General features: G+C 32.1%; 1 protein-coding gene across 1 annotated transcript; it reads left to right on the plus strand.

Annotated features, from left to right (window-relative positions):
- The first annotated feature begins 6,131 nt into the window (after positions 1–6,131).
- LOC137402165 (uncharacterized) lies at positions 6,132–7,707 on the plus strand. The gene is made up of 4 exons (XM_068088646.1): positions 6,132–6,249; positions 6,449–6,525; positions 6,846–7,003; positions 7,206–7,707. Exons 1-4 carry the CDS (start codon positions 6,165–6,167, stop codon positions 7,306–7,308), a joined length of 423 nt encoding a protein of 140 aa, XP_067944747.1. The 5' UTR covers positions 6,132–6,164; the 3' UTR covers positions 7,309–7,707.
- The last annotated feature ends 5,112 nt before the right edge of the window (positions 7,708–12,819 follow it).

A 12,819-nucleotide genomic window follows, 5' to 3' on the forward strand; every position in this document is an offset into this window, starting at 1 on the left:
ATAGCACCGCAGCTACTCTCAATTAAGCAATTTTACTGACAGACACAGTAATGTAAATATCACCTGCAGGAGATGTCAGCTAATTAAGGTATGAAAACCCATACTGATTGACCCCATGACCTAGACCAGTAAATTGATAAAGTTTATCTAACTTAATATATAAAATTTAGCTTTAAAAAGGTCGAATGACAGGGAACTGGGTCAGTTTATTAACGATAAAGTTTTTGACTGTTTCTCGGTAATTAAAATGTGCTGAGAATGAGATATAAATAATCTTGTCCAATTAATAATAACATATAATTATTATATTCATTATTGCTAGAAACGCTAGTAATAATAATTTGCTAACGATAATAACACTTCATACACCATGAGCTTTCTCCAACATCACCTAATGAGAGCAGAAACAAAATCAGCTTGAAACAGATCTGTCGTGACTGACCAACAGCTAAAGACGCTCCATATTATACATTATACTAATTATTATATATTATTCAATCTATGATATATAATAATAATTATACTAGTTATTATATATTATTCAATCTATGATATATAATAATAATTATACATTATACTAGTTATTATATATTGTTTAATGTATAATATATAATAACAATTATACATTATGCTAATGAGATATTGTTTAGCGTATAATATATAATAACAATTATACATTATACTAATTAGATATTATTTAATGTATAATAGATAATAATGATACATTATACTAATTATTATACATTATTTAATATATAATATATAATAATTATAGCCTATATTATAATAATTATTATATTTTATTTAATATATAATATATAATAATTAGGCATTACACTAGTAATTGTATATTTTTAAATATACAATAATAAGTATATGTTACACTAATTATTGTATATTATTTAATAAATAATATATAATAGTTATACACTATACTAACTATTACATTTTTTTATATATAATAATAATTACATACTATATTTATGACATAGTGATAATTAATATTTAATTATCACTGTGTCATCAAAAAAAGGATGTTGCTGGTCATCAAGTACAACAGATTGTCATGAGTTTTTGTATTACAACTGCCAAAGATACTCCTAATAAGTCACAAATTTACAAAAAACTGTAAATATCATTGTATGTTGCATACAAGTTAATATATATAAACACCATTTGCCACTCAGACAGTCATATTATGAGCCAAAAACCTGATGAAATCTAAAGAAATTAAAAATTAAAAAAAACTTTGTTATTATATTATTGTTTTTCTGGTGCGTACTTTTTCATTTACTCACTTATAATATCTTTTAGAATAGATTGTAGACACAAAGTTATTTACATTTTGAAAGGTGGGTTTGCAAACAGGTGAATTAGATATGTAGCTCCGGCAGCTGCCAGACAACCACCATTTTTATTTTTACCACAGATAATAACAAAAGCAATCTATACAAGCGCAGACAGAAATGTATTTATGGTTCAGCGGTGTGAGTAACCTCAAATCGACAAAGCAAGATAGTAAAAAAGAAAAAAGGATTTCACAGCCTTTTGATGTATACCTCTAATCTTGAGTGTCCTAATTTTGGTTTTTTATATCTGGAACACCAGTATGCTTTCCAGTGGCAACACGCTGTACCTAAATTACTGGATAGATATTTAAAAGCTTAGAACATAACAGTCAAGGTAAAATTACTACTCATAGTTAAACCACAGTAGTTTGGTGTGCTGCGAGAGGTCAAGAGGTCAAAAGGTCGTCAGGTGTGCAGAGTGTTTTCATAATCATCCTTTATCACTCCAAGCTGGTTGATTGATGCTGATATTGGAGTGTTGGTCTACCAAGCTCAATGTCATGAGTTTGAGCACCACCGGAACCAATCTTTTATTATAACCTGAATCCTGACTTCAGATGAAGTAATAGACAGATAAACACTGCTCTTCTTATAGGAAAGATTATTATTTTCTCTGAAAGAATTATTTCACCGGACCATTGAAATAATTGAGTATGAATTAAACTCAGTTTACTTTAATAATTACTACTCTATTAAAATAGATGAAAGTTTTTCTGTTTAATATGTTTGTGGATGTTCAACCAAAGAACAAACAGCAAAACGTATGTAAGTGTGTTAATGCTAGAAAATTCTAATTTAGTGTTTTCTACATGTAGTATCAACCGTTAAAGCTTTCTAGAGAGCCAGGACAATGTGATTTCAGATAGATAAAACTCATATGATTGTTTATAATGTCAGGCATATATTATAGAGATAAATATATTATTCTAAACAAAACTGGACTTGTACTGCAGAACTCCCGCCGATATTTTCCACATCAGTCGACTACTAAAAACTAAATTAGTAACTCTTGAGACACAGAGCTCGATGGTGATCCATCGATCAATACATCAATCAATTAACTTGTTACTTGTTTATGTAACAAATCAGGAACACATTGAAACTGCTTACCAGCTGCCTGCTAAAGTAAACATAATTTAAAAGCTTCATCATGCTCAGGATGTTTTGGTATCACTAGATAGTAGCTTTATTTCCTATGCGTAAAGGTTAAGATAACTCTTTACAGTTCCTGTTTACAGGAAATCAAGGCTGTTATTTTGATGGTGTTGTTTATGCTATGAGCCTTGTAATATCAGTACTGGAACCATGAGTCAGAGACTCACAAGCAGTAGGTAAGACAGAAATCATACTAGTTGTGAATGGCCATTTTAAAGTCTGGTTTGGATTGGTCAATGTTCAAGTGTAAAATATGCGTATTACAGACATGTTTGGTTTGGCTTTTTGATTTTTACCTATTTCATATATGTTCAAAGGTGAATAGCGACAACCCTTAAGTTTATTTCATTCACAAATCATCTGCAAAACAAAAAAATGAAAACGATAGAAACCCGCAAGCCAATTCTGTTGCAAACTTTTGTTTCAATTTTCATGCTTGCGAAATATATAAATGGCACCCGCAAATGATGCGCAAGATACTCCACTTTAAGCACTTTCCACAACTTCTGTTTTTCGTATTTTAATTTAAGAAATTCTACGAGATTTAGCTCAGCTAAGCCAGACAAGAGTGCACAACTCTGACCTTTGGCGCCTTATTCTTTATCTTTATGAACAAAGTACACGCCTGCCTCAGCAAGCGGATGTCAATTGAAACACTTAACACACAGTAACTCAGCATGCTCCGTAACATCAAATTCACATCATATGCGCAATAGAGACATAGTGACTCGTGAACCAGGCTTTAAAAAGCTCTAAATTAATCAGCCTTATTACTGCCATTCACGAATGAGACATCCTTGGCAAAATCTTTGTCATCTGTAAATGCATTCTGTAGCTATCTAGCAATTTTATATAAAGGAAAATGTGAACCAAGATGTATAAGCACTCTTGTAACAATAAAATCTGAGTGAAATCAATGTCTTCTTAAAGTTTATCTACACTAAAGTTTAAAATAAATATGAAGTAATTTTTATATTTTACAGTAATTCAGTTTTACAAATAATTTTATTAAATACTACTTTATACTTTTCTCAGACAGATGAATTTTTTTTTTACCGAGTTGCTGCACTCTGAAATATATTGAATTACATTTTAAAACAAAGTTGCAGAGAATCAGTAATCCTATCATGACAACCTGACAATTTAAAACATGAAACGTCTCTAAATAAACCAAATTTTGTGTGTGAATTCTTGATATGTCAATTTCAGTGCTTGCGTGCACACAAATATCTTTTTAGCAGCTTTTTTAATGTACTTTCTTTTACCAATGTTGCTGAGGACCTCATGAATCAAAAACATAAAAAAGATCACTTGTACAATTTATCCAAGATGTATGTAACTTTACATCTTCATTGCAATTTTTTAAATTTCTTCAACGTAAAAAGACTAAAACAGTAAAACTTTCTAAATAGAAAATTTTAAAGATATCTACTTTTCTGAAGCTCTAACAATCAGGGGAGTTTTAACCACTTTATGAATTTATACATAGTTTTATGAAATTTAATTTTGCATGGTGTAAGATTCAATGGTGTTAAAATTTGACGACACTTTTCATTGTGCTATTGAACTCAAAAACATAAACAATATCTACTGATTTCTCATGAAAACTAAAATGCAAACTAATTATGCAAACTTTTGAGCCTGACTTCATTCTTTTTATAGTCTGACAACATATCCCTGTAACAGCATTTTTAAGGTTGATGAAAATCTGTAATCAAATTACACACAATTTTCTTACACAGTTTTAAAATAAATTTATAAAAAGTAATACTGCTCACATAACAATGGATAACATTGTTTTTTAATAATTTTTGTTTCTGCAAACATAGCCTAATAGTATAAAACTCTAATTTTTCCCAGTTGTATGATTAGAGCTTATGAATTATTTTTCAATTTCTATGTATTCAACTGATTAGTACCTTTATAGACATGACACAGTGATATGCTAGCTTTCAGATTGTCTTGGGCTTAGTTTATATACAATTTTAATCATAATGAGAAACTATGTGGCAAAAACAAAATCCTATAATATTTTGCATGCGTTTACAAATTTTCGATGTTGCTTAATAAACTTGTTTAAAACATGAAGTTTGATGAGAGTTTAGAATTAGGCGTGATCCGTAATCGGTTGTGAGACTCCCTATGGTAATCTTGCACAGCAGAGCACTTGCGGCGCAAGACTTGGTGGGTTATGTTTCCCTAAAACTGAGCCGCTAATATCGCATAAAAATAGCTGCTCACTATGCAGTTTCGAAAGTGTTGACCTTCACCAGCAATTTTGGAAAACTTTCGCCGGTGGCTCTGCGCAAAAGTTGAACAGCGCTAAGCTCTTGCGTTGACCACCGGCAACTACCGGTGGTACTCGGCATGTATGTTCCTATTTCACCGCCGATAGCCTTGCGATTCAGCCACTTATGCTGGCGACGTATATGGTACCAGACTTTTCTTGCATCCCAGATATCTTATTGGACACAAAGTTCCATCACTATTAGTTGCAGACTTAAAAGAAAAATTAAGTTACTGGCTTGTAAATGAGAATGTACCTGAGATTGGAATCAAAACTTCTGCTAATTGGCAGAGAAATATGACATGACCTCAGCCCTCTCAGGTAGCTGACTTACTATCAAGGTTTTACCTCATTCATAAAAAGTTACTAGTAAAACATAGCAACTAGTAATAAGCTATCTGGCTAATTGCCAATGCACTGCTTTACCACAAAACAAACACTTCAGGAGCTGAAGCTATTCGCAGCAGCACTTGTCAAAACTTCGCGATGGCACCATACACTGAAAAGAATAACAAATGTCTGGTCATCCTAGTCTTTCGATTTTAAAACCCGATACTTGTGCCAATTTCCTTTTTTCTTTCCGGTTATGTCGGATGACTGCCACTTGTGAAAAATGTTTTAAGAACTTCTAATCAATGCATTAGCCTCAAATTATACACTAGCGACTCTGATCCAAAATGAATTTGTTTGATAAATGAAAAGACGCTAGCCACTTTAACATCCGATAAAGAAAAGATATGGCAAATCATTCGTGTGACGATACAATCTTTACCATAATAAGAGCAGTGTTCGTCCGTCTGTAGCCCAGCTAATAGCGCTTGAAAAAAATATTGCCTCGCATGAGAATTAAACTGGATGTAACATTCAACGACAAGCACTACCATTACACAACTAGGGAAACTCAAATGATGAGAGAGTAATTATCCATATACTGATTACTCATGATGATCTCTCACAGTGCGCAGGGACTGGTAAGTGGACTAGTCATGACAAAGGAGACATCCTCAAAAGTGTAAGGGCTCGCTCCGATCAGTCCTTGTAGTTAGAATAGACTAATATGGTTTCAATAATGTACAGCTTCAAATGATAAAAAAGAATAATTGATCCTGGTTACGCCTGCCATTAAGTCGTTTGAGTAGTGCTGATACACTAAGCTAACAAGTTATTCTCTGTTTTGGAAAGCTTACACAGGAAGTTATTTCTTCCTAATGATAAATTGGCAGCTAGATGATCTCTGCGTTTATATTCTAGGGTTTCCATTGGCTGGATGACAACTGAGTTGTCTCAGTATAAAGAGATCGCCTCGTCTGCTTTTATTCATTACCTTGTGGTGACAGCAAACAACTACTTACTACTTATACAGTTACTTGTATATGAACAGCATGAAATCTTTACTTTCAACAGATGTGCTATTGGCTATGATTGTGGCTGTTACAGCATTGTTAATTGTAGAATCTGGTGAGTAGATTTTCTATCTGTTAGTAATCAAAACTTAGTCAATTTCTACTCTAGATAATCTACTCATCCTTTGAGAGTGCATGGATTTATCTGAATTTACCATTGTAGACTCAAAGTTCATGCTCACACAACATTTCATATATTGAAAACGCTCATTCTTCTATATTCAGCCTTCTAAATATTCCATCTATTCTTGTAGCTCCTGCCGAAAACAGTGAGACATCCTTGGCAAGGTCAAAGAGGTTCTTTATCGACGCTGGAAGATGTCCATTTAAGGTGAGTCGTTGTGAAACTATTGAATTTCTAATTGGCTCAGTAATATTATTGGAAAAATATTTATACTTCCAAATAAGGAAAAAAAATGAGTTCAGCTAAATTGCTAACTGCTTGTAACCAACAAAATAAAAAGTAATATGTGTTTCAATTTGTAGTTGTCAATGAAATCATGATTTGTTGTAATGAAAAGAATATGAAAACTGCAAAACCATGCTCAAAATCAAAAATGTAAGCAACCTTTCATGAAATTCTTTTGTTATTTCAAATTAGCTATCAATAGTGCAAAGTTGTTTCAACAGTAAAAAGTTTCCTTATTGTAGGTACTTTGTATACACCCAAGTCAGTGTGACCAAGAGGGTGGAGAACTCTGTATGATTTGGTATTGTGGAAGTCATTGCGCTGTACCAGAAATAGATCCAGCTGACGTGCCTGTTCTTCAAGCTAGTGACTACCAGTGTCTCAACTGGAATAATCCTGAGTAAGTTTCAAATATACATAAGTTCTTTTCTGAATTGTCATTTTACTTAGGTCGACCAAAATAATCTGTTTCTCTTACAACCCAAAGAGAGAGGGGGAGCTCCCTGTTATAAATCCACTTGTTTCACGTTATCTGCTCTATTAGGTCAAAAACAACTATTTTAATAAAATCACCTTATTACAATATTTTTATATTTTCACAGTTGTCGAGATAGATTAAGAGAATTAAGGCAGCGAGAAAAAGAAGAAAGACAGAGAGCAAGACAGGAAAGAAGAAGACAAAGGCAAGAAAGAAGAAGAGGTTAAAAGTTTAAACTCACCTCAACTACCCAATTAACAGTATTCCACTAGCTTTTCACACTCAAACAAACTAAAATATTTTTACTAGGTTGCTACCCTAAGATTGAGTGATGGCACCTTTTCCATATATCATTAATTTAAAAACTCTATAAATTATTTTGCGAAATTTTTATATTTGCAGTATTCACGTAACCCGGCATGCATCCACCCGGTTGAACATATTTGTTACATATACTTTAAATAAGTTATTGGTCAACCTACAAACTGATCGAATGGTTTTCTACTCAACATTGTTTTATATCTTTATACAGTTTATATTTATTATAAATTAAATTAAAAGTGTACACAAGTGTATTCGTTTTTATTGTGAAAAAATATTCCATATTATAATACTTCTACTTTGACCTGAGCATAATACAATGCTACTGCTACCAAATTATCATTTTGAGTGCAAGCTAGTCTGAAGCTATCAATTTGTTACAATAAAAACCTCAAAACTGCAGTCATAAGCATGAACAATACCATAAAATATGTTAGGACTATGAGAAGTTGTACACTAAATATTAGGTTATATATATTGGCACTTGCAATCAAATGTGTGCCAAGCCAATCATTGCACCAAATGAAAAAGACAAGTTGTGTACTGTAACCCCTTCTGATGCTTTTTAGACATCATTGGCTATGGCTAAAATGTACAAACCATGAGTGACTCACTGTGTGTTAAAAAGTAGATTGAAAAAATTGACAGCTCTTTAGGCTATAAGAAAGTTTTGGCTGATGCCCATGTGTCATTGCTGTTTCTAAGTCTGACTGATTGATCATGTTTAGAAATAGTATTATAACAGTGACATGTTATTAAAATATAAACTATAACAGTGGCATGTTATTAAAATATAAAGTATAACAGTGACACGTTATTAAAATATAAACTATAACAGTGACACGTTATTAAAATATAAACTATAACAGTGACACGTTATTAAAATATAAACCATAACAGTGACACGTTATTAAAATATAAACTATAACAGTGACACGTTATTAAAATATAAACTATAACAGTGACACGTTATTAAAATATAAACCATAACAGTGACACGTTATTAAAATATAAACTATAACAGTGACACGTTATTAAAATATAAATTATAACAGTGACACGTTATTAAAATATAAACCATAACAGTGACATGTTATTAAAATATAAACCATAACAGTGACATGTTATTAAAATATATACCATAACAGTGGCAGTTTATTAAAATATAAACCATAACAGTGACATGCTATTAAAATATAAACCATAACAGTGACATGTTATTAAAATATAAACTATAACAGTGGCATGTTATTAAAATATAAACTATAACAGTGACACGTTATTAAAATATAAACTATAACAGTGACACGTTATTAAAATATAAACCATAACAGTGACATGTTATTAAAATATAAACCATAACAGTGACATGTTATTAAAATATAAACCATAACAGTGACATGTTATTAAAATATAAACCATAACAGTGACATGTTATTAAAATATATACCATAACAGTGGCAGTTTATTAAAATATAAACCATAACAGTGACATGCTATTAAAATATAAATCATAACAGTGACAGGTTATTAAAATATAAACTATATTATTAAAATATAAACTATAACAGTGACATGCTATTAAAATATAAATCATAACAGTGACATGTTATTAAAACATAGACTATAATGGTGAAATGTTATTAAAATATAAACCACACTAGTATAAACTTAAATCATAAGTCAAGCCTCATTGGTTTTTTCAATCGGGAGGTCCAACCAAACATCTAATAGTTGGTCTGCCCCTAAGCAGTTTATACCGAAAAGATAAGTTTATTCAGCATTGGCAACTTACATGTACATAAAACAATTTTTATGTAAGTTGATAACATTTTGATTTATGTATTTTCTGTTTATCTATAATATGATGTCATTACAACATAGTTTGTCATTGCCAAGATTTTATAGTTGTTGTTATTGGTACCTGCAGAATCAATTTTACACTGTTTTTCTGTGGGTGTGATTGTAGGTGTGAGTATGGGTATGAGTGTGAATGTAGGTGTGGGTATGATTATGGATGTAAGTATGGATTATGGTTGTGAGTGTGTGCATGGTTGAAGTTGTGGATGTGAGTGTAAGTATAAATGTGATTGTGGGTGAAAGTGAGGATGTGTGTGGCAGTCCAAGTGAATGCTTTGCCTTTTCTACATTTTTTCGGTGATTTTGTTTAAACTTCGCACGAATACGCTTTGTGCAATCAGCCAGGTTGCAAAAGAATTGGGTTTCAAAGCTTCATCTTGCTCTTGAGAACTAGCCTATTAGAACACCAAGAATATTAGAGGCTCAGTCATGTCACTTCGCGTGCATTAAGTCTAATTTTCCTCAATGAACTGCTCATGGATTGTCGTGAAAGCAGCGCAGGAATTTGAGTTGCAAAATGGTATGTATACCACAGACTGTCCAATTGAATATGACAGAAATTGTGGGTAGCACTGGGGTTAGTGCTAAACCGCAATAAACTAGTATAGTTTCATAATCTTTACTGTACTGATAGCAGTGTCCGTGTGTTTGTTGAAGCCAAAAGCCAAAAGCATTAGAAAAAAGATTCTCTCCCATGAGATGCGAACCCAGAGCTTCAAATTCAAAAGCGTGTGCGCGCGCACGCGCGCGCACACACACACTACTGCTACGCTGCTCTATCCTTTTGCATGTAAACAATTGTGGATATGCTGATTTACACAAGACGATCTCTGCACCAGACTGGCATGCCTATACACCCATTGAAGTCAAACAGCCTTTTTAATAATTACATTTTTACAACCATTAAAATATAATGATTAAAAATATACCCTTCTCCAAAGTTCTAGAAGACAGATAGTGTGAGGGTAATAATTATTGTAACAGCCACAAACTAGTAACCCTTATTGTAAAAACAGAAGTTTGTTGCTTTTTATTAATTATTTACCAAATTTCCCTTTATTAAAATGACTAGAAACGTATATCAATTTTTATCCCAGTGTTTCTCATCTAATTCATTTCCTGAGCTATAAACTAACTCACCTTCTAAAATAGGTGCAAGCTTCAACTATACCAAACTTGTAGTTTTACAAACGCTTCAGTTTTCTCTGTCTACTACCACCTGTTTATAACTCAATTCAAACAAGAAGCTAAGGAGTTACTTTATACAACTTTTGTTGTAAATGATTGTTTTGTTAACTAGCGTAACCCGACATAGTCAATTCCATCCAGCTGAAATGCAATGCGTGTAACATTACCAAGCAGAGCTATTCCTCGCAGTAGGACATTCTGCGTATCTTCATGATCGATTCTGCAGTTGTCTTTTATCTGAATTTATTAAAATATGACTATAGCATTTTAGGTATGCAATGATATGAGAGTCTTACTAAGCTACTAAAAAGTGAAAAATACTATAAAATACAATTATCAGAAACTAAACTATATGAAAGAGGTCCCTAAACAAAATAATTATGCACAGTATCTTTGCTATGCTTGAAAGTGGCTTCTTTGACACACTACGCTTTGATGGTGTGTCTAATATGCTTTGATGGTGGGTCTAATGCAGCTCATCTAGTGATAGAAAAATCCAAGTTCAAATGAGCCAATGCTTCTTGTAATCATATAATCACTGAGACTTATGAAACGAAATTATTTGTCACAGCTTGCCTTTTTCATTTGGTGCCATCATTAGCTTGGCACACGTTTCATTACAAGTGCCAATATATAGCCTAATATTTAGTATACAACTTCTCATGATCTTAACATATTTTATGGTATTGTTCATGCTTATTATGACTGGAGTTTTGAGGTTTTTATTATAGCAAGTTGATAGCTTCAAACTAGTTTGCACTCAAAATGATAATTTGGTAGCAGTAGCATTGTATTATGCTCAGGTCAAAGTAGAAATATTATAATATGGTTATTTTTGCAAAGCAACTTGTAGCTTCTAATAAATAATAAATATACTATATAATAAAATATGAAAAATAAATACAAACTGTAAAAAGATATAAAACAATGTTAAATAAAACAATTTTACCAGTTTGTAGGTTGACCAATAACTTATTTAAAGTATATGTAATGAATATGTTCAACAGGGTGTATATATGCCAGTTCATGTGAATACTGCAAATATAAAGGATTTTTAAGACACTTTGTAGAGTTTTCAAATTAATGATATGTAGAAAAGGTGCCATCACTCAATCTTGTAGCAGCCTGGTAAAAATGTATTAGTTTGTTTGAGTGTGAAAAGCTAGTAGAATACTGCTAATAGGGTAATTGAGATGAGTTTAAACTTTTAACCTCTTCTTCTTTCTTGCCTTTGTCTTCTTCTTTCCTGTCTTGCTCTCTGTCTTTCTTCTTTTTCTCGCTGCCTTAATTCTCTTAATCTATCTCGACAACTGTGAAAATATAAAAATATTGTAATAAGGTGATTTTATTAAAATAGTTGTTTTTGACATAATAGAGCAGATAACGTGAAACAAGTGGATTTATAACAGGGAGCTCCCCTCTCTCTTTGGGTTGTAAGAGAAACAGATTATTTTGGTCGACCTAAGTAAAATGACAATTCAGAAAAGAACTTATGTATATTTGAAACTTACTCAGGATTATTCCAGTTGAGACACTGGTAGTCACTAGCTTGAAGAACAGGCACATCAGCTGGATCTATTTCTGGTACAGCGCAGTGACTTCCACAATACCAAATCATACAGAGTTCTCCACCCTCTTGGTCACACTGACTTGGGTGTATACAAAGTATCTACAACAAGAAGAATGTTTACTGTTGAAATAACTTTGCACTATTTTTAGCTAACTTGAAATAGTAAAAAATGTATTTTAAAGGTTGCTCACATTTTTGATTTTGAGTCAGGTATTGCAGTTTTTTTATTCTTTTTATTACAACAAATCATGATTTCATTGACAACTGCAAATTGAAACGTATATTACTTTTTATTTTGTTGGTTACAAGCAGTTAGCAATTTAGCTGAACTCACTGTTTTCCTTATTTGGAAGTATAAATATTTTTCCAATAATATTACTGGGTCAATTAGAAATTCAAAGGTTTTACAGCGACTCACCTTAAATGGACATCTGCCAGTTTCGATAAAGAACCTCTTTGACCTTGCCAAGGATGTTTCACTGTTTTCGGCAGGAGCTACAAGAGTAGATGGAATATTTAGAAGGCTGAATATAGAAGAATGAGTGTTTTCAATATATGGAATGTTGTGTGAGCATGAACTTTGAGTCTACAATGATAAATTCACATAAATCCATGCACTCTCAAAGGATGAGTAGATTATCTAGACTAGAGATGGACTAAGTTTAGATTACTAACAGATAGAAAATCTACTCACCAGATTCTAAAATTGTCATTGCTGTAACAACCACAATCATAGCCAATAACACATCTGTTGAAAGTAAAGATTTCATGCTGTTCATATACATGTAACTGTATAAGT

Source organism: Watersipora subatra, chromosome 8 (assembly GCF_963576615.1).
Source record: "Watersipora subatra chromosome 8, tzWatSuba1.1, whole genome shotgun sequence".
Taxonomy (NCBI): Eukaryota; Metazoa; Bryozoa; class Gymnolaemata; order Cheilostomatida; family Watersiporidae; genus Watersipora; species Watersipora subatra.